Here is a 19,974-nt window from a genome sequence, read left to right as displayed (position 1 = left end):
GGATTATGGCAATGGGCCGATTTGCCAAAATGTTGAACTATCCCTTTAATACCTCCTGTGTGTGTGTGGGGGGGTAGGATAAGGGGGGGTTTGCTGTGTGACCGGCGCCATGTGACCTTGTTGCCCCCTGCAGCCTCTGTGTTTTTTTTTGTTTTTACTGGAGCTCAGTGTGTGTGTGTGTGTGTGTGTGTGAGAGAGAAATGTTTTAGGGTAGGGAGGGGGAAGGGGGGGTTGGTTGGTTGGTTGTGAGGGTTGATGGGGGCAAGCAAGGGCAACACAAGGGCAGTGTTTGTGTCGGGCACGGGACTGTCCTCACTGGCACGCACGTCCACATACAAACATACACACACACACACTTGCCAAAAACACAGAGGCTTATTGTGGACACGCAGCCCGGTCGGGTGGGTCCACCCACTACAGTCACACATTGTATCACACTTCGCCTTTTCCATCTCTCTCTCCCTCTCTTTCCCTCCTTCCTTCCCTTCTTCTTTCTCCCTCTCTCTCTCATTATCCCTCACAAATGACTTTGTTTTACTTTGCTCGCTGTTGTCACGACCTCTCACTCCGTTGTTTCCACCTGTATACCGTCGTCTAGTCGGTGCCTCATCCGTTGTTTTTGTTTGTGTTTTTCATATTGAATGCCGTCAGAAACCTCTCTCCGTCTATAATCCTCCTCCTCCACCCTGTATCCTCCTTCTGACACATTCACTCCTCCTCCTCCTCCTCCTCATCTCCCCCTGTTTTCCTTCTCATCTCTGAGGGAGGTGAGAAAAGTCTGAGTCATGGATAGAGATCCACATTCATCCCTCTGTGTGTGTGTGTGTGTGTGTGTGTGTGTGTGTGTGTGTGTGTGTGTGTGCAGCCTGTGTGCTTCTTGTGTTCTTCTGTTGTGAATCGGCCTCTGTGGAAAATCACACTTGCACATCTGATATGCCCCCCCCCCCCCCTCTCCCACACCATCCACTCCCACTCATCACCCCCCCTTCCTCATCATACAGACCAGCTAATGAGATGAACTCATAATCCACTTTTTATTATGCAGACTCTCTTCATAACAAATAATATACACATTATATGAGTATTTAATTTATTGTCTGGTTTTTATTTTATTATCTATGTTCTCTAGTGACAGTCCCTGAGGCATTTAGTCCATATTCATACATAGATAGTCAGTCAGGATTGAACTCTGCATCGATATACTGGAAGAAGTCTGTCATCCAGTTGTTTCTGTTCTGGCGTACTGGTGGTGGTTTGTGAATTTTCCAGTTCCTCAGAAAAAAGATATGTTGAGTAGTTCCATTGAATGGCTTGGTTGTATCATATTTCCATTAAGTATGCAAACATTAAGATGTCGTTGAGCAACATGAACGTTCATTAACTTCTGTAAAAAAAAAAAAAAAAAGAAGAAGAAGAAAGAATTAACAGAGTCCAGAATTTGTTCCACTAATGGACAAGAAGTCAATGTCACATCATGTTAGTCATGTAACTGCTCTTATTCAGGAAAGTTATAATCAGGTTTCAATTACAGAGGGGATGGGGGAAGGAAAGGGGTCCGACTTGGACCCTCCCAAAAGAGGCAAAAACAACCGTCCAGGGGTTTAAACCTACTCTATATACTGTAGAAATAAGAATACGATTTCAAACACCCACCCTGAGGAGGATTGCACCATTTCCTATTTCGCCCGCAGGAGGCTTTAATGTAGCCTGACTCTCGCCAGACCCTTGTAGTTCCGCAAAGCTACGCTGAGCTCCACACAAGGGTCTGGGACTGCTCCATAGGCGATTCATTTCAGAAGGCGGGGCCTTGTAAAAAAAATCTTGTATGTGATTGGATAAACCACTTGTCCGTTATCTTGAATGACGTGCTACTTCAGCCACTCACTGCGAGCCGCCATTGTTGTTTGACTCAAACAGTCGCTTCAGCGCTACCTCACACCTCAGAAAGTCCCGCCCGGCGATCCTGATTGGTTCATTATTTTTTGCTCCGGGGAAGAAGTTTGCATTGGCCTCGAGTCCAGACCCTTGTGTGAAGCTGAGCGTAGCGCCTCTGGTGGAGCTTTGCGGAACTACAAGGGTCTGGCGAGAGCCAGGCTAGCTTTAATGCTCTGTTTACTTAATAAAAACTTGTAACTGAGTGTACACACACACACGCAGTGACAGTACAGTCCATCCTCATGACTCAGCCCTGGTGGAAATGACTGTGCTGTTGTTACTACACACACCTGCTCTTGTGCTCTCATGCACGACGACACGGTCGAGTCGAGTGTGGACGATCTGTCCGGGGCACGTTCAGACTCATCCCGCCTGCAACAGGAACCTGTGAGATCATGTTTTTGACATGGGAAGTTTAGCTCATAATTTGCTCTGCGTTTACGTCAAGCTCAGCATTATCTCGAGGGAGCACAGTTGCTAGGAGACGGATTTTGTTTAAAAAAAAAAAAGAGAGGAGAAAAAAAAAAAGGTCATCGCCTTGTTCTCTTTTCAAAAGCGATGACTGATTGGGTTTTCTGCAGTTCACCTCACCGCGCCGCTGAAGGCACCAGTCTGTGATGTCACTGCAGGTGTTTTCCACCAGTTGTTAAAGTCACAGTTACTGATGCAACACAACTAGACAACTGGTGTGGAGTACAGACAGCAACTGTGGGCGGTGGGACACACACACACACACACACACACACACACACACACACACACACACACACACACACACACACACACACACACAGGGGAGTTACTGAAATAAATTCAGTTTAAAAACATGTACGTGTGTGTTTCTAGTAATGTGCAAACACATATAACCTCGGTGGATTCACTCAGGTCCCCTAGAAACACAATAAAACAGTTTTCATTTTTCATTGAACTTAAAGGGATAGTTCAACATTTTGGCAAATCGGCCCATTGCCACAATCCCTATAGTTTTAGGAGTAGGTTCGTTTCCTTTAATTGTCGGTGCAAGCTATTTTTAGATCGGCGAAGCAGAGCCGTGAGCTGCTCAGAGCTACGCTACGGAGGTTGATGGGATTTCTTGGTTTCCCTCATCAAACTCATCAAATACACAATCCAACAACTCCAAAACGCTCTGGTGGACAAGTTGTGACCTGCACATTCACCACACTATGAGATAATAACAGAACGTTACCAGACAGAGTTGTTTTAGAGGTAAATTCATGCAAAACCTCTGATGCGCGTTGCCATCGGGGGCAGTTTTTCAGCAAGCAGTCTCTGCATTTGCCTCTAAAACAACCCGTTATTATCTCATAGCGTGGTGAATGTAATGTACAATTGAATGTATAATTTGAACATGTCACATGTAAAATTATTATTATTAATCCACCAAAGTGGAAATTCATTGTGTTAAGGCAGTTTAATAGCAGATTGGATCAAACGATAAAGAATTAATACATGATATACAAACGTATTCATTCATTCATATGAAATTTCCATATGAAAAAAACAGTTCATGACGATGGTGATGATGCTGATGCTGCTGCTGATGGTGATGATGCTGCTGCTGATGGTGATGATGCTGCTGATGATGGTGATGATGCTGCTGATGATGGTGGTGGTGATGGCTTGGAGGCTGAATTGCTCCATTTTGCATTGGACAGGAAATAAAAACATGAGTTGCTGTGACGACACTTCACTCGGTGCTGTAGCTGCAGGACGTCTGTTGTTCCAAGTATCTCAGGGAATCAACCACAGTTGTTCTGTGGATTTATGAAGTGCTTGTGTGTTTGTGTGTGAGTGAGTGAGTGTGTGTGTCCTCTGTCTCTTCCTGGGATCCCAGACATGATGTTGAGGTCAGGGTCTGTGTATGTGTATGTGGGGCGGTTTGGGGAGGGGGGCAGACTGTCTGCTGGACCAGTTCTTATGAATCTGCCTTTCTGTCTGGAGTCATCACCACGCTGCAGGACGAATCCCACACTCAGCACTTGTACAGTCGGGACATATCGTACTGCACACTGCACAATGTCCCCGACGGCATGTTCTTGGATATACTGTACAGTAGTGCATGTCTAAAGTTCGTTCTGGTTGTGACCTCCTAATGTTTCCATGGAAACATTTTCAAGTGTGAGAATCAGTGTGTTCAATACATTCGTGGTGAACATTTTGTGACATTCTTCCTATACTGTATATTGTGTATAGTATACAGCGGGGAAAATAAGTATTGAACGTGTCAATAGACAAGGCCATGGCGGTTAAATGCATTACTCATTGTTTTTTATTTTATAACTGTGCCTGCTAATTGCAGGTCTCTCTGAAATGTTGTTCTTTTTAGTTCAGGATAACGGCACTAATGGATAAAACGGTGCATTCAGACACATCTGTAACCGATGCCATCAGTATGTTCTGTAACATAAGTTTCTGAAGGTCTTGAGAAGCTCTTTGCTTTTCCCCATCATGGGATGCCTCATGTGTGACACCTTGGTGATGAGAAACCTTTTTATAGGCGTCAATTTGGACTAAACCAGCCATTACTTTGCACTAATGGGGACAGGATGACTTTCTAAATACTGACAGACTCCAGCTGCTTTCTTGGCTTTCCAAACCTTTTTGCACCTCTTTGTCTTCATGTGTTCAATACTTATTCCCTGTTTCATTTTACTTTATTACACATTACTTAATTTATGGACATTGTTTGGATTTCTTTGTATGTGTGCATTACTTGGATTAATGCCGACATCTGGTGAAAATTTCATGTCAATAGCTCTATTAGTCATTTTCGTCAATATATTTTAGGAACTGGGGCGGTGATATTGTATAAGTTTGTGAGGATCAAACGTGAACTTCGTGAAGACATGCAGGAATGATATGATTTAATTTCCTATCGCACCATCACAGTTAAATCATGCAAACTGCACACACACACACACACACACACACTCACACTGTATCACCATTAGTGAGTGCTGGTTAGATTATTTAATGCTCTCATGCCATGCTTATGTGCATGAGAAGGATCTCTTCTCACCCTCCTTTGGTCCTTCTTTCCATCCTCCTCCTCCTCCTCCTCCTCCTCCTCCTCCTCCTCCTCCTCCTCCTCCTCCTCCTCCTCCTCCTCCTCCTCCTCCTCCTCTGCTCAGCTGCAGCAGAAATAGAAGCATTGAATTCACATTAGACCTCTAATGTCATTCAGACCTGATATAGTCACAACGCACGGTCTCAATCTATCAGTGAGTCACCGTGATGTGATGTCACGGACCGAGGTGGTTTTTGATGTGTTGTTGTCACATGAGCCCCTCAGACACGCCGTAATGTGTGTGTGTGTGTGTGAGTGTGAGATTGTGTCTTATGATGTAACTCTTTTCTCTGTGTCCCCCGTGATGTAACTATAGGCAGTGGATTGGATATGATCGTTGTGTCGTTGTGGATTAATCGCCATGTGACAAACGTCGCCTTGAGTTACAACCTGCAGTGTGATGCAGTGGCACTGGCTCAGCACTGTGAAAACGCGGTGATGTCAGAATCCATTACAGGAAATGTTTGTCCGTGATGAGGAAATGACTGTGATGTCATAACGACGCTGTGCGACCGGACCTCCTCTGTCATTTAGCTAATGACTGTCAGGTTGTTCAGGGAGAGGGAGGGGTCGAGTCTCCGCTCTGCTGAGACAGTGGTGGACATGTGGACAGGAGAGACCTTCATTCATTCATACATTTACATTATCCTATACTCATACTATGCAAATATGAACTTGTATTTAACTTGTTAACTTGTTTTTCACCTAAAACTAAGGCTGCACAATATTAGATATAATCGTATTGCTAATTATGATCACAATATGTAGTTGTATTTGGTAACACTTTATAATAAGTACACATTAGTTAAGCATGAAATACTGACTTCTTGATTTATAACATATTAATACTCATTAGTGTGTAGTTTATAAACACAGTTGAAATGTATTACCCATCATTGATAAGCACTAACTGTATAAACTACATACTAATGAGTATTCATGTGTTATAAATCAAGAATTCAGTATTTATTAATGCTTAACTAATGTTTAATAGTGTGTACTTATAGTATAAAGTGTTACCTTGTGTTTAGATTTAGTAAACCTTATTGATTGAAACTGGTATTCCACCAGAGCAGACATTAGTAGACATACAGCCGTTGAAACATGATTAAAAGCCAGTAACTTGACATTTGCAACTTGTGCAGATGCAATCTTTAATCTTCTTCTTCCTAAATTAATTCTGCCCGCGGGGGGAAATACTGTATGCAGCAGCAATCTGCAGTGCACTCATTCACATCTTTGCATCTAGTTACTGTGGAGTCACTCAGTTCACTTTTTGGTCTCAACATGCCTTTCTATATCTGTATCGCTGGCACCGTCTCCAAACCTCCAGACGCTGCTCTAATGTGCTTCTCTTTAACAGACTGCTGCTTACATAAACAAACTTTGTTGTGTGTGTGAGTAAAAAAAAAGAGTTGTGAACAGATATTTGAAGGCACATGATTCAGCCTCCCTTTTTTTTCTTGTCTGTTTTTTTTTTATTTTTTTTTTATGAATGACTGGTTGGGACTTTTGCTCCGGTCGTTGTTTGTCACTTACTTCCTGTCTGCTGTCATTGCATCCTGTCTGCAAAGTGGGCGTTTGCCACTGTGTCACTGGAGGTGGTTAGTATGATGGAGCACTGTTAGCTCTCCGGATGTGGTTGCCTCACACACACAAACTCTACCAACTCAGAAGAAAAACACACACACACACACACACACACACACACACACACACACACACACACACACACACACACACACACACACACACACACACACACACACACACACACACACACACACACACACACAGGCTCCCACTCAATTACTCCATTCACATTTCCTCTCAGATACAGAATGTATGGAGATAATTTGTTCTCTACTGGATGTGAATGAATATGGTACAGGGGGATTTGGTTGCACAGCAGCACTTCCTCTTTCTTTTCTTGTCTATTCCCAGATTTCCAGGCATGAAGCTTCTTTGTTTTCCGTAGGAAACGGCTCTAATAGGAACGATTCTGTTTGTAACATCATTTAAAACTGATCCCTGTGGATAAATAGTGAAACTAAAAGCAGCAAAAAGTGTAGTAACGTTGATTGAAATGAAAGAAATTGAGGTGAATACGACTTGTAACTGTGATTTTTTTTAAATTTGTATTTGTCACAAACACAAAAATGTCTCATCACCAGCCGAGCCGCAGTGTGTCAGCGTTAAAGTACCTGAGTGTGTGTTTGCTCTCGACAGCCGCGGCCACAGTCTACATCCACTCCTAAATACAGTAAGTGCTAGTGCTGCTCCAACAGTGACTCACATTACACACACACACACACACAGTGTACAGCCACAGTACACAGACACACGCCCCAGCTGACCGCCTATCCACACAGCAACCAGACAAACACACACTCATATCCAGCCATATTGTAACACACTGCAGTGGACTGTGCACTAAAGCAACGAGCAAGCATCGACCAATCTGAGAGGTTACATTGCTTTATCTGCGTGCGTGCGTGTGTGTGTGAGTTATCTCTGCCAATCTGTGTGCTGTGTTTTTAGTTGCACTCCAGAAATACTTATGCGCTCTGTGTTTCAGTCTGTGTGGTTAGTGGCTGAAAGCGAAACTTGTGGTGTTGGCACTTTGATGCCAAAGGAAGTGGATCGATTTTTAGAAACGGGGGCTGAAATTGATCATTTTAACTATTGATCAAAGCTGGGTTTGTTTTTTTTAATATATATTTTTGTCTCTGGTTTATTTTGGTTGTCATTTATTTTGGTTGCCAGTCTCAGCCAGGTCAGATACGAACATGAAATAATGCTTATTGGTGGGTTACAGAGTGCCAGGTGAGACGGCGCATGAATGGCATGATGGAAGGAGAGTTAGAGCGGCCTTTGTTGATGGTGTTGACCACTGCGAGGTTGTCGGAGTAGATGAGGATGGACTTGCGGGACCACTCGTGTCCCCAGAGGATAGCTGCCGCTACTACGGGGTAGATTTCGACGAAGAGTGCAGAGGAGGTGACTTGGCATTGGTTTGCTAGCTCTGGGGGCCACACTGAGGCGAACCATCTCCCGTTGACTTGTGACGCTAAAGCTGTGTGTGTGGGAGGGGGGGGGTTGTGTTTGTTAAAGGTATAGTATGTAGGAATTACCCCCACGCTGCCACTGAATGTAAAAAATGGCGATGCAACATGGTAGCCTCGGTTCGGTGCGCCCCCCCTTGTATATTTGTAACGACTTGTAACAACTCATTCTAAGGTACCAGAAAGCTTTCATTTGTATGCTGGTGTGATTCGACTTTAGTGAAATACGTATTTATGAAAGCCATATTTGATTTTTGCTAATAAAAAGTCAAATAAGTTCCACACTGGGGCTTTAAATGACTCAGACGAATCACTCCTGCTTTAGTTCAGTGAAACTCTTTGAATGTTTGTTGTTGTTTTTATTCACAAAAATGTGCTGGATGGAGTCGTACACCAGCTCAGCTACCTCCACCCCTGAACTCAGACTGATACACACACTAACACTTACTCACTGTGCTGCTCACCCAGAGGTGGAAACGCTGACTCAGGCGGCTCAGTACTGTGCTGTGTGTGTGTGTGTGTGTGTGTGCGTGTGTGTGTGTGTGTGTCCGTGTGTGTGTCCGTAGTCATTTACAGGAGTACAGTGGTTGTAGTGCAGAGGTGAAGAGGTCTGAGATCGTCTTTGTCAACTTTATTTTTAGCTCAGTGAGGAAGAAAAAAAATGTCACAGGACTCTTAATCACCAGGCATGGCCTTTTACACACACACACACACCATCTATGTTAGCTGTTCTTTTTTCAATCAGACACACACACACACACACACACAGCATTGTGTAGCGCCTCACAGGCGTTTTACTGTCACACAGAGAGAGCTTTACAAACAGAGTGCTGAGTAACACCAGTGTTTAAATAACCCATCAATGCATCTGGGCATTAAACGCATCACAACACGTCACTGTCGTCTCTTCAGAGGAGCCACTTCCACCACAAGCCACCGTTTGGCTGCTTCATCTGAGGTGTGTGTCTGTCTGTGTGTGTCTGTGTGTGTGCGTCCACAGTGGGCCGCTTGTTGCCGCGTGGCCTCTCGTCTCTTCTTTGACCGTCCGTCCGTCAGTGGAGTTGTTCATCCAAACCGAACCAGTTTGTCTCCCAGCTGTGCTTCCCTCTGATCTCCCAGCTCTCCCTTTGATTTTTCCAGACACGCCTCCTTTTCCACTGCATTTTGCACACATTCGATCGGATGTCAAGATTACAACATACAACATTTTTTCTTGTTTTTGTTTCTTGTGCCTCAGTGGCAGCTGTGTGTGAGTTTGTGTTAAAGGGACCACAAGGAGTTTGTATTTGGTTATAAAAAAAGTCTCATACTAATGTGGATGAATCTACTTTACCCACTTGTTAATGGATCCATTTTTGATAAATATATCGTTTTCACGTTATTTTGTTATTATTATTATTTAGTGGTCAGCTGGCCCAGCATTTTGGTTTCGCGGACGCTGCCTGGTGGGTCATGGGAATAACACAGCCGAGTCGGCGTTTATTTCATTCTTGATTTGAAAACATTATTTTCGCTTTCTGTCTGTCACCGTGCGCGTGGAGGCTCATGGCAAATGTAGAGTGAAAACACTTTGCTTTCCAAAACTCCTCGTAGTCACTTTAAAGCCCCAGTATGTAACTTATTTGGCTTTTTATTAGCAAAAATCAAATGTCATTTTACTCCACGAGAGAAAGGCGGTAAAGTGGGTCAGGTAAACAATACGACATCACCATGACAACATATTGTCACGCCTGTATTGTTTTGCCTCGTGCTGGCGGACCACTTTTACGTTTACATATGTAGCCGATGTTCGTATCTGGCCCTCTGCGTTGTGTTTCTCTCACGGCCTGCCCTGGGTGGGGTTTGAACCCCGGTCTACTGCACGGCAGGCGACGATGCTAACCGCTTCACCAAGAGGTTGACAACCGCTTGGCAACTTGGTTAGCACGTCCTTTATGGGTGGAGTTGAGTGCACCTCCGTTACACATAGACGCTTGTTTATCCTGTTGTGTCTGTTGTCTGTCTGACGTCTGCCCGATTTCACGTGAATGCAACATCAAGAATACGTTCCGATATGCAACTGCACCGCTAGATGGGGGGAATTCCTACATACTATACCTTTTAATAATAAAAAAAATGAATAAAAACATGAAATTACAGCTGTTTTTGAACTCTGCCAGGCAGCGTGCATATAAGAAGGATCGTATCTCTGCACTGAGGGTTCATCAAAGCGTGCCTGAGGAGCTGAGGGACAAGGGGTGAGGGTGGGGTTGGGGGGGTGAGGGGGGTGAGGGGGGGGGCACATAGTTATACATTGTTTACTTCTGCTAATGTGTGGCCGACTGCGCCGACCCCTCCAGGCTGCTCGGTTTGTTGTCACATGAAACTCTCTCTTTCTCCCTGATCTTGCAAAACCCACTTGTTCTCCTCTGATCCTTCCGCTGAAACCTGACCTCGCTCGCTGCAGACCTCTGGCTGCCCGCCACCACATCCTCAATAACCCTGCTCACCTGCGTGTGTGTGTACAGTGTGTGTACAGTGTGTGTGTGTGTGTGTGTGTGTGTGTGTGGAAGTGAGACAGGGACAGAGAGAAGCTGAGTGTGTCGGCATCGCAGCACGATGAGACGCCGCTCAAGCTGTCTGGTGTGAAATTCTCAAACCCTGTAATTAATGAGACCTGTGTATGTACAGTGTATGTGTGTGTGTGTGTGTGTGTGTGTGTCTGTCTCTCTGTGTGTGTTTGTGTTCATAGCGATGCACTCCTGTTGCAGTTGTTCATCCATCCCTGACCGCCCGGTGTTGTTGCTGCGTCAGACAGACACGCCGCGTGTCGTGTTACTTTTCATGTGTGTAACTGTGCACCTTTTGTGACGTTGGAGACTCACCATTGTCTGCACTTTAACTCTTGGCTTGAATGGCTCCTTGTGCCGAGGGGTTTTCTCCTGTCGCCACCTGCAAGTGTGTGTGTGTGTGTGTGTCAGTGTGTGAAACAATGTCTCAGGTTAGGTATGGAGGCGTCATTGTATATATAAACATTTTGCGTGGGATGGAGGGAAGAACTGACTCAGCAGAGTATCGCAGTAGTTTTTTGTGGCCTTATTGTCTGGCTTTATGGAAATAAAGCGTTGATCTTTTTTTATATACTCTAAATTGGAAACATAAATTTAGTTTTTTTGGCACCTATCTGCTCGGAAATCTTCTTTTGCAAGAATAAAATCAGTTTTATTGAGATGAACAGACTGAGAGCTTTGATAAAACAGATGCTGATGAAGTTTTATTTGCAAAAAGGTGATAAAATGCAACGTATCCCGGCAACATGTTGGTGTAAAAAAAAAAAAAAAACGGCTGAGGAGGCCATCGTGTTGTGATGATAGTATCATACTTTACTGTGTGGCCTCTGGTGCATCATCCTGCATCGCTTTCAGTAAAACGCAGCGTCGTTGCCTCTTAAGAGCTGCTCAGGCTGCAGTCTTCGCTTTGAACAACACACACACACACACACACAGAGAAAAAGGCACAAGATTGTTTTTCCATTTGCATGGCTGATAATGTTAAGTGGCTGAGATTGTGGCTCCAAATGCACGGGGCGGATGTGCACCGTCCTCAGGCACGTGGCACGCCGGAGCACTTAACATGAAGGAGAGAGAGAGAGGCAGAGTGACCATTAGAGGCAATCAGGTCTGTTGTTTTTTAATGGGCGGATCGGGACGAAATGGATATGGACCTGTGGCCTAGTGGAGGAGTTAATGTACTGGTCCACTTGAGGACTAAGGTAATGAGAGAAAAAAAAGGAGTTGGAGGGGTGGAGGGTGGAGGCAGGTGGAAGTGGTGCGACTGGTGCAGCTGTGGTCGAGGCACGAGCCCAAATGGAAACCAGGCTGTGGGCTGTTTTTTAACACCAACAGCTGGGAAGCCACTTAACTGCAGCTCCGAGGAATTCCCTTCAGCGTCTCTCGTGTGTGTGTGTGTGTGTGTATGTTTGTTTCCACATGTGTGTGTTTGCTCATTGTCTCCTTGAAATCTACACTTTCCTTAGATTTACGCTCTGGATTTAAAGAAGAATGAGAAACGTCCTCTCTTAAAAACATAGAGGAGCTGTGAATGTACATAAAGCAGGAGGTGAACTCCCCCCCTGCCTTCCTTGATAATTACTTTAGCAGCGCTGTGTGTGTGTGTGTGTGTGTGTGTGTGTGTGTGTGTGTGTGTGTGTGTGTGTGTGTGTGTGTGTGTGTGTGTGTGTGTGTGTGTGTGTGTTTGTGTGCGTGCTCTCTCTTGTGCATGCTATAAGTGCTGCTGTTTTCATTATATGTGTGTGTCCTGTGCGGTGAGGGAGCAGCTTGTCAGATGAGGGGAGGGAGGGAGGGCAGGCTGACCTTTTGTTCTGTTTGCTTAGTGGGCATTCTTCTGAGCACTGGCCCTCGTCCAACTTAAAGCCAGCGGCCTCGGCCCAGTGCTGCCCCCACAGAGACACACGGCCACCGCTGAATCATCATCATCTGCCCCGTCGTCAACTTGTTGTTACTGAAAAAGGCACAATGCTGCTTTCTTATGATTATTATTAGGGGTGTGCCAAAAAATCGATTCACATAAGAATCGCAAATCTCATTTAATACGATTCAGAATCGATATAAAATGTCCCAAAATCGATTTTTAAAAAATAAAAAAATGAAACAAATCTCCTGGCTGTCGACCTCCGTTTCCTTAGAGTTTAAAAGGCAGCATGTTTAACTGCGCTATTTTTTTTTATAAAGAGGCACTTTAATTTAGTTACGTAAGCAATATGTGATATTGCTTTTATGCAACAGTTCCAACAATTCCATCTAAGCATGGATACATGTTTAAAACTCAATAAATGTGAAAAAGACACTTTAGTCATTCTGTCTTGCAGACTGGAGTAGATCATGAGGATCCTTTGCACACCGATAGACTGAAGCAGAAATCATTATAAATCAAATCGTTTCGAATCGAAAATCGATTTTGAATCGAATCGTAGCCCCAAAACTCAGAATCAAATAGAATCTTGAGATAGTAAAAGATGCCCACCCCTAATTATTATTATATCTGTGACATGTTTGCATGATTTAAGATGTTTATTCACATCAGTGGGTCGTTTGAACAGCAGCAGGATTTATTTAGCTCTTTAAAATTATCACTTTCTTTTACTCTTGTGACTAGTTATTAATAGAGCAGCTGGAGACTGAGGTGTATTATCTGCTGTTGAAGCCACTCCCACTCCCCCTGCACTGTGTGAATTCAACTTGTGTAGAGCATTTTAATTCATTTTAATGCTCTGAGGTTTCAGTCATGAAAACATGGGACTGTAACGTCTTCTTACTTCTTACTGAATGTAAAGACGATGGATGAAGCTGTGATTCCACCAGCTCTCTGACCTCTGCTGTCATTTTCTCCTCTGTAATTAAGCTTTTAAAAACTCTGAAACCTTCAATTATCCTGTTAGGAATGAGTTTATCTGAACAGATTCTTTTTCACTGTGATTAAAGCTGTTTGTTTGTGTGTTTGTCTCCGTCCCTCCAGGTCCTTATGGTTGAGGTGGTGTGCGCTGCCCCTTGCCATGCCTCCTGCCATGACAGACCTCCTGGACATATGGGCAGCCCACTCGCCCCTGGCCGGACACGCTCCGGACCAGATCACCGTGGACTTTCTGCTGCCCACCGGTATCTACATCCAGATGGATGTTCCCCGCGAGGCCACCATCCAGCACATCAAACTGGTGAGTAAAAAAAAAAAGGGATTTCCCGAGCAGGAATGTGTGTGTTTCTGCTGAGTGAGAACATTGTTGAGCCGCTGCGTTTGTGTTGTTCTGACACGAGAAGATCGTTTATAGGCTCCAATAAAATCAACTTTCAGAACACTTCAAGGAGATGAAATGAATTTATTTGCTTGTTGTGTGTCCTGAACTTCCGCTGTTGTCTGTGCGAGCCCAGAGGCCTATTGTCCTAATGAGGAAAACAGTCTGCAGCCCACACACACACACACACACACACACACACACACACAGAGTCACACAGCCAGTTAGACATTGTCTAATGCCTGTTTTGACAGAGGTGGCTCTTGTGGTCGGCCCGGCTTGTTTTTTTGTTTGCGAGCGAGCAAATAGCTCATGACATCATGCGTGACTGCAGCTAATAACGTGACGTGGAGGTCAGAGGTCACAGACTTCACGGATCTCTGAAGTTATTAAGGAAATGACTCACATAGTTTACAGCCGTCACCTATGATGTCGGAGGTTTTTATTATTGCTGCACAGTGAACAAACACCTGAAATACAAAAACAAAGATGACGTCATCACAGTGAGGCCGAACTCTGCCGACACAGACAAACATGACTGTTTCAAACAATTTACAATATAATATTATTAAAACTACCTCAAAATTAAGTTTTACGACATAAAAAATATGTGATTGGTAGGTAGGAATGATTTATCCTAGCCATTGATCGCCTTAAAACCGATCAGCCTGGCCACTCTGATGGATAGAGCATTGACTTCTGGCTCTCCCTGCTTCTCTCTCTGCTGCTCCCATCAATACAGGAATAAAATGTCCCAAAAAAGATCATTAAAGATAAATAAACTGTGTTTAATCCTTTGATATCTGCAGCTGAGAGAAGCTCCTCCTCCTCCTCCTCCTCCTCCTCTTCCTCCTCCCACCTTGTAAACAGAGCCGGCACGTGACCAACCATCAAAATAAAACAACATACAGTATCAACCATGTGTAACTTTCCTGAAGTCTGTGTGAGAGATAGAGAGACTGATGTTGCATGTGGCATTTGTGACACATGCCAAACACAATCTGCAAATCTCATCACAGTTTTGTGGTATTTGTATTTGCAGCATTTGAAAACATTGACCCGCATTGACACGCAGGCTCACAACAAACACTTGCAGCTTCTCATCTATAAGACCTCATGACGTGACCGGATTCCTCTCATAGATATTTTCTTTTTTGAAAACCTGTTTTTGTCACGTTCACGTCATCGGGTTCATTAGACCGAGCGCGTATGTTCGTGGGTGTGCATGCATAAAAGATGTGTGTCACCATCGGACACGTGAGTGGATCTTCATCCCCCCAGAGGGAAGCGTGAACAGAGGCTGTGAAAAGAGACAACAAATTATACTGTATGTCAGTGAAGCTCGAGAGAGGAAGGACGACGGGGAGAGTGAGAGAATATGAGGAAGCAGGGAAAAGGTATTTGTTTATCTGATCAGAGATCAAACGACTGCAACAAGGCTCATGTGTTTCACTGATGCTAATAAAGTTTTAGATTTCTAAGAAAAGTGTTTTGAGGAATCGACTCATAAACTCAAGATATATGATGTTGGCCGGGAACTGATTCTGGTTTATCAAGAAATAACTTCTGCATCCTCACGTGTGGTTTGTGGAGAGATCTGATCAACGAAACGCTCCACAACCTCAGACGACCACACAGACGCAGCCCTGTGATCACAGTGTGGCAGCTCAGTGACATGATGAATCATTGCCGGGATTGGCTGGCTGGGGATATTATTCACATCATGATTGGCCGTGTCATCTCGCCACGACTCGTGTTTCGTTCACAAGCATGAAACGTACGCTCTCCTCAGTATGTTATAGTATTATTTATTCTTGTTGGTTTTGCATCAGTGTAGAAATCAAAACACCAGTGCCCTCGGGAGTTTGGGTTCATTTTCAGAAACCATCAGCTTAGGGGTGTGCGATGTGACGATATTAGATCGTGAAGGATTAGAAGAACGTGTAGACCAGTGGTTCCCAACCTTTTTTGGCTCGATGTCAAAACCCCATTTTGACATCACAAATTCGTGGCGACCCCTCAATCACATGACTGCACCAAGTGTCCACCAAGATGCGCCAGCTCAGATATTTTTATATGCTGCATTTCATTTGAACTCAATTTATATTTGAGAAAGTGAAAGTATAGAATACAGTTGTTTAAGATTGTGTGTGGTGTTTAAATCATAATTTTAAAAAGAATAATAATTAGTTAAAAAAAAATATATATATTTTTTTTTTAAATCAATTACTAGACATTTCAGGCGACTCCCATTTTAATTTCCCATGACCCCACACGGGGTCCCGACCTCAAGTCGCGCTTGGCCGCTAATAAACGGTAAATGCGCTACAATATGTCGCGCTAATTGTAGCCTACAGTGTTCAAATTACCGCGAACCCTACCCCTCACCCCCCGTCGGATAGTCTCCTAAAATCCTGTGGGGAAACGCTGTCCATTACATGGAATTGGTTCTGCTTTTCCCCAAATGACAAAGTGCAAACAAAGGTCATTTGCAAAGTTTGCTAAAAGATAACCACAGTTACTTAGTTTGCATTTTTATTTGACCCTTTTCAATAAGCTGCTATGTAGTGTTTCGATATACTTAAATCCTGTTAAAATGACTGTTGAATAAAACAAACAGTAATGTCTTCATTGACATTTTACTTTCATGTTTATTGAAAGCTACCTTTTATGTTGCAAGAGTGCACTTTATCAGAGTGTTGTTTACCTTTTAGTACAATAATACATTTAGAGGCGCCTTACATGACACCCAGGGTCACCTTACAGAGTATAAAAATCATGTTTACGTTGTTTGCACATGTTGGCAAAACTGCAACTCTTTAAATTAAAATCTGTTCAGAAAGGTTCTTTGGTCTAAATTGTCTGTTTTTCTTTTTTCGATTTAAGATCGTGATGAAATCGAAATTATGATTTTATTTAAAAAAAAATCATGATATGATATTTTTGCCATATCGCCCACCCCTACCATCAGATAATGTACATTCCCATCAAGCCACAAGCAAAACAGCTCAAGCACTCATCCTCCTCCTTCTTCTTCTTCCTCTTCTGCCCTGCAGCTCTTATGGAAGCAGGCCCAGACGCTGCCGCTCTTCCCCGCCCTGGGCGAGATGGAGAGCCACATGTTCGAGTGTGTGAACCAGGCCGCCGTGCACGAGGAGCTGGAGGACGAAACCCGGCGGCTGTGCGACGTCCGGCCTTTCCTCCCCGTCCTCAAGCTGGTGACGCGCAACTGCGGCCGAGCCGAGCGCCTGCTGGACTCCAAGATCGGCGTGCTCATCGGCAAGGGTGAGGCCCGACTTTCCCTGAAGTTTAAAAAAGTAGCTGATTCAATCATGGAAAAAAAAAAGAAAGAAACTCTTGCACGCACAAACACGCACATCCCTCCTCCTCCCCCTCCTCCTCCTCAGACTGATTCACCCTCTGTCCCTGTTTGACATTTTCAATAAAATAAAAAGCACTTAGGAGTCGGTAAGTGGGACGTTTACCCTCAGCGCCTCCGCCACTGGCTGCACTAAGTATCTCTGCTGCTCAGCACATCAACCCCCCACCGCCACCCCCCCAGACATCAGAACCCGGGCGGCCCCCGTCAGCTCAGCAGCTGGTTTCCATCAGTGGCCCCCGCTGCTGTCTGATAGAGAGGCGTGAGGATCGACTGGACGTGTTTCTGACACGTCTCCCATCACCTGTCACTTTGCATTATCTCCGGTGGAGATTCGGCCTTTTAGAGGAGCGGAGCGATCGATCACCTGCTGCAGAGAAGCTCGGTCGTCTGAGGTGATTGAAGCTTCGTCCGAGCTCCGTCACAGATGTTAAAGAAGGAAAACAAAAGTTAGACTCGAACTGTATGCGTTTATCATCACAGCAATACGGCAGCTTGGAGCTGTCAATCAATTTAGATTGTTGTGATCATTTTAGTCGGACAAAAATGCTTTTTCCTTGCTCATTTCGCAGCTTCTCAAATGTGAATACTATTTTTAAATATATTTTATTAACAGTAACACGTGCTTAACAAGCATGCTGCTGATTGCTCCTCCGTAAAAACTAGATATTTACCTTTTTATAGACAAAATGATTGATTTATTGATCAAGTTAATCAGTAATGAAGGTGTGTTTGTGTGTGAGTAATATACAGTAAAGCATTTTTCTGTTTCTATTTCATTTTGTTGCTTTAATATTTAAACTCTTTAGCCTTCAGCATTTGTAATTAAATGTGTGTTTAATGTTTCTGTCACTTTTCTTTTTTACTATTTTCAGCACTTTCAACACATTTTTACACAGTACAGTCACTCTGTCCTGTTTGAAATAAAAATAATAATAATGATAATAGTAAAAACAGTGTGTTGCAGCTCTGTAGTTTGATGAAATGTGATGTTTGCAGAAGTTACTTCCTCCTGAAATAAGGTACAATGTGATTAGCGTCACATTAGCAGAGCAGGAAGAAGGAGCAGGAGGCGTTCAGGCGCTGTATCGAGCTGCGGGTCGTCGGTGTTTTGGAAGCAGTGGAGAAGCACAACACACTAACACAGTGAAGTTATGTGGGTTTAGCCCCGCTCTGCTCTGCTCTGACAGACTTTATCAGAGTTATGGAGGTCGTTTGGTCACAGCGGAGGAAGAGAGAGGGAGAGCGAGGGGTCTCTGACTGAAGGAGACTCAGACGATATTGATATTCTTCCCTCCTGGCTCCACTTTGGTCTGACTTGATGTTTTAAAGGCTTTTGACAGAGTAAAGTGGTGTTTCAAAAGGAGCCCCACAGGCACGTCTGGATAGTCCCACATACACACACCGACCTCGTGCAGCGAGCGCACACTAACAAACTATTACACACTCACAAGGCCAACCATGTTTTTTTTTTTCTTTCTTATTTTTTTCTCTCCCCTCCAGAAATACAGTCAGTCACACTAACTGGCTCGCACACACACACACACACACACACATACACACACACACAATGCAGCTAATGTGGTCCAGAGCCCTTCTTTGAATGCTGAGGGTCATATGAATGTTAAATGGCTTTTAAATGTCAACATGTTGTTTTCATTTCCAAGAGCGCATTGTGCTGCGTGACGTCTCTTTGATAAAACACAGAGACAAAAGCTCGACAGGAAGCTGAGAGATAAAATAAAACACAAGCAGCTCGCGGTCGTACCTCTGGCATTTCTGTGCCACCAGTGTCAACATGAGGAGTCTCTGCTTTAATCTCATTTGAAAATAGGAAATATTTCTTTAATCAAATCTTACATTATTGAATTGAAATCTTCAATTTGTGACGATTTCCCTTCCCCTCTCTCTCTCTCTCTCTCTCTCTCTCCGCCAGGTCTCCACGAACTGGACGCCATCAACGACCAGGAGGTGAAGGACTTCCGCAGTAAGGCGTTTCGCATCAGCGAGGAGAAGATGCAGCGAGTCCAGAAGATGACGTTCGACGAGTGGCTGCAGTCGTGTTTCTCCCCTCAGCTGGAGTGCGCCGCCGCCGGGACGCACATCACCGACGGCGTCAACGACCGGACGACCGACCTGAAAGTCACCATCCACTTTGATCAGTCTCAGGTGAGAGTCTGTAACCCCCCCCCCCAACCCCCTCCCACATGCACCCTGCTGCTCCCTGAAAAAAGTTTCATTAGTTATGCAATGAGCAACAGCTCTCTCTCTCTACCCGCGGCGTAAACAGCTCGATAAAATGAAAAATGACCTTCACCTAAAATGATCCATACAAACAGCCCACAGTGTCGTGTCCACACGTTTTTATTACATGTTATACCATAAATAATGGAGCCGTCACCACCTGCAAACAGACAACAAAGTCTAAAAGACAAACTGTACTGTACCTGTTAAAGGGATAGTTCACCCAAAATTCAAATTTCATTTCATTATCTACTCACCCTCATGTCGACTAAGGGCTGGGAGAAGTTTCAGAGTCCTCCGTGCCTTCTCTGAGTTACAGCGGGGCTCCGTGCAGCACTGCATGTCCATATGACGGTTGCGAACGGAGCTCACTTTTCTTCGTCCAAAAAGACACACCAAAAAACATCCAAATACCTCCATGCTGCTCGTCTGTAATGTCCCTCTTGTATTGAAGCCCCAACATGAGAAATTGTTC

General features: G+C 44.2%; 1 protein-coding gene across 3 annotated transcripts in view; it reads left to right on the top strand.

Moving 5' to 3' along the window:
- pik3cb (phosphatidylinositol-4,5-bisphosphate 3-kinase, catalytic subunit beta) overlaps positions 1 to 19,974 on the top strand; it is a 65,383-nt gene that overhangs the window by 20,356 nt on the left and 25,053 nt on the right. For 2 of the 3 annotated variants that reach the window (XM_083985514.1, XM_083985515.1), the window contains exons 3-5: positions 13,603 to 13,798; positions 16,933 to 17,161; positions 19,192 to 19,424. In XM_083985514.1, the coding sequence (XP_083841640.1) occupies positions 13,640 to 13,798; positions 16,933 to 17,161; positions 19,192 to 19,424 (621 nt within the window). In that variant the 5' untranslated portion in view covers positions 13,603 to 13,639. Of the gene's footprint in view, positions 1 to 7,450; positions 7,492 to 13,602; positions 13,799 to 16,932; positions 17,162 to 19,191; positions 19,425 to 19,974 lie in introns of those variants that run through there. The other variant, XM_083985516.1, reaches the window with a different exon arrangement.

This window comes from Trachurus trachurus (genome assembly GCF_905171665.1).
Source record: "Trachurus trachurus genome assembly, chromosome: 13".
Taxonomy (NCBI): domain Eukaryota; kingdom Metazoa; phylum Chordata; class Actinopteri; order Carangiformes; family Carangidae; genus Trachurus; species Trachurus trachurus.
The sequence above is the reverse complement of the archived record's forward strand: the minus strand, read 5'-3'. Positions and strand labels throughout refer to the sequence as shown.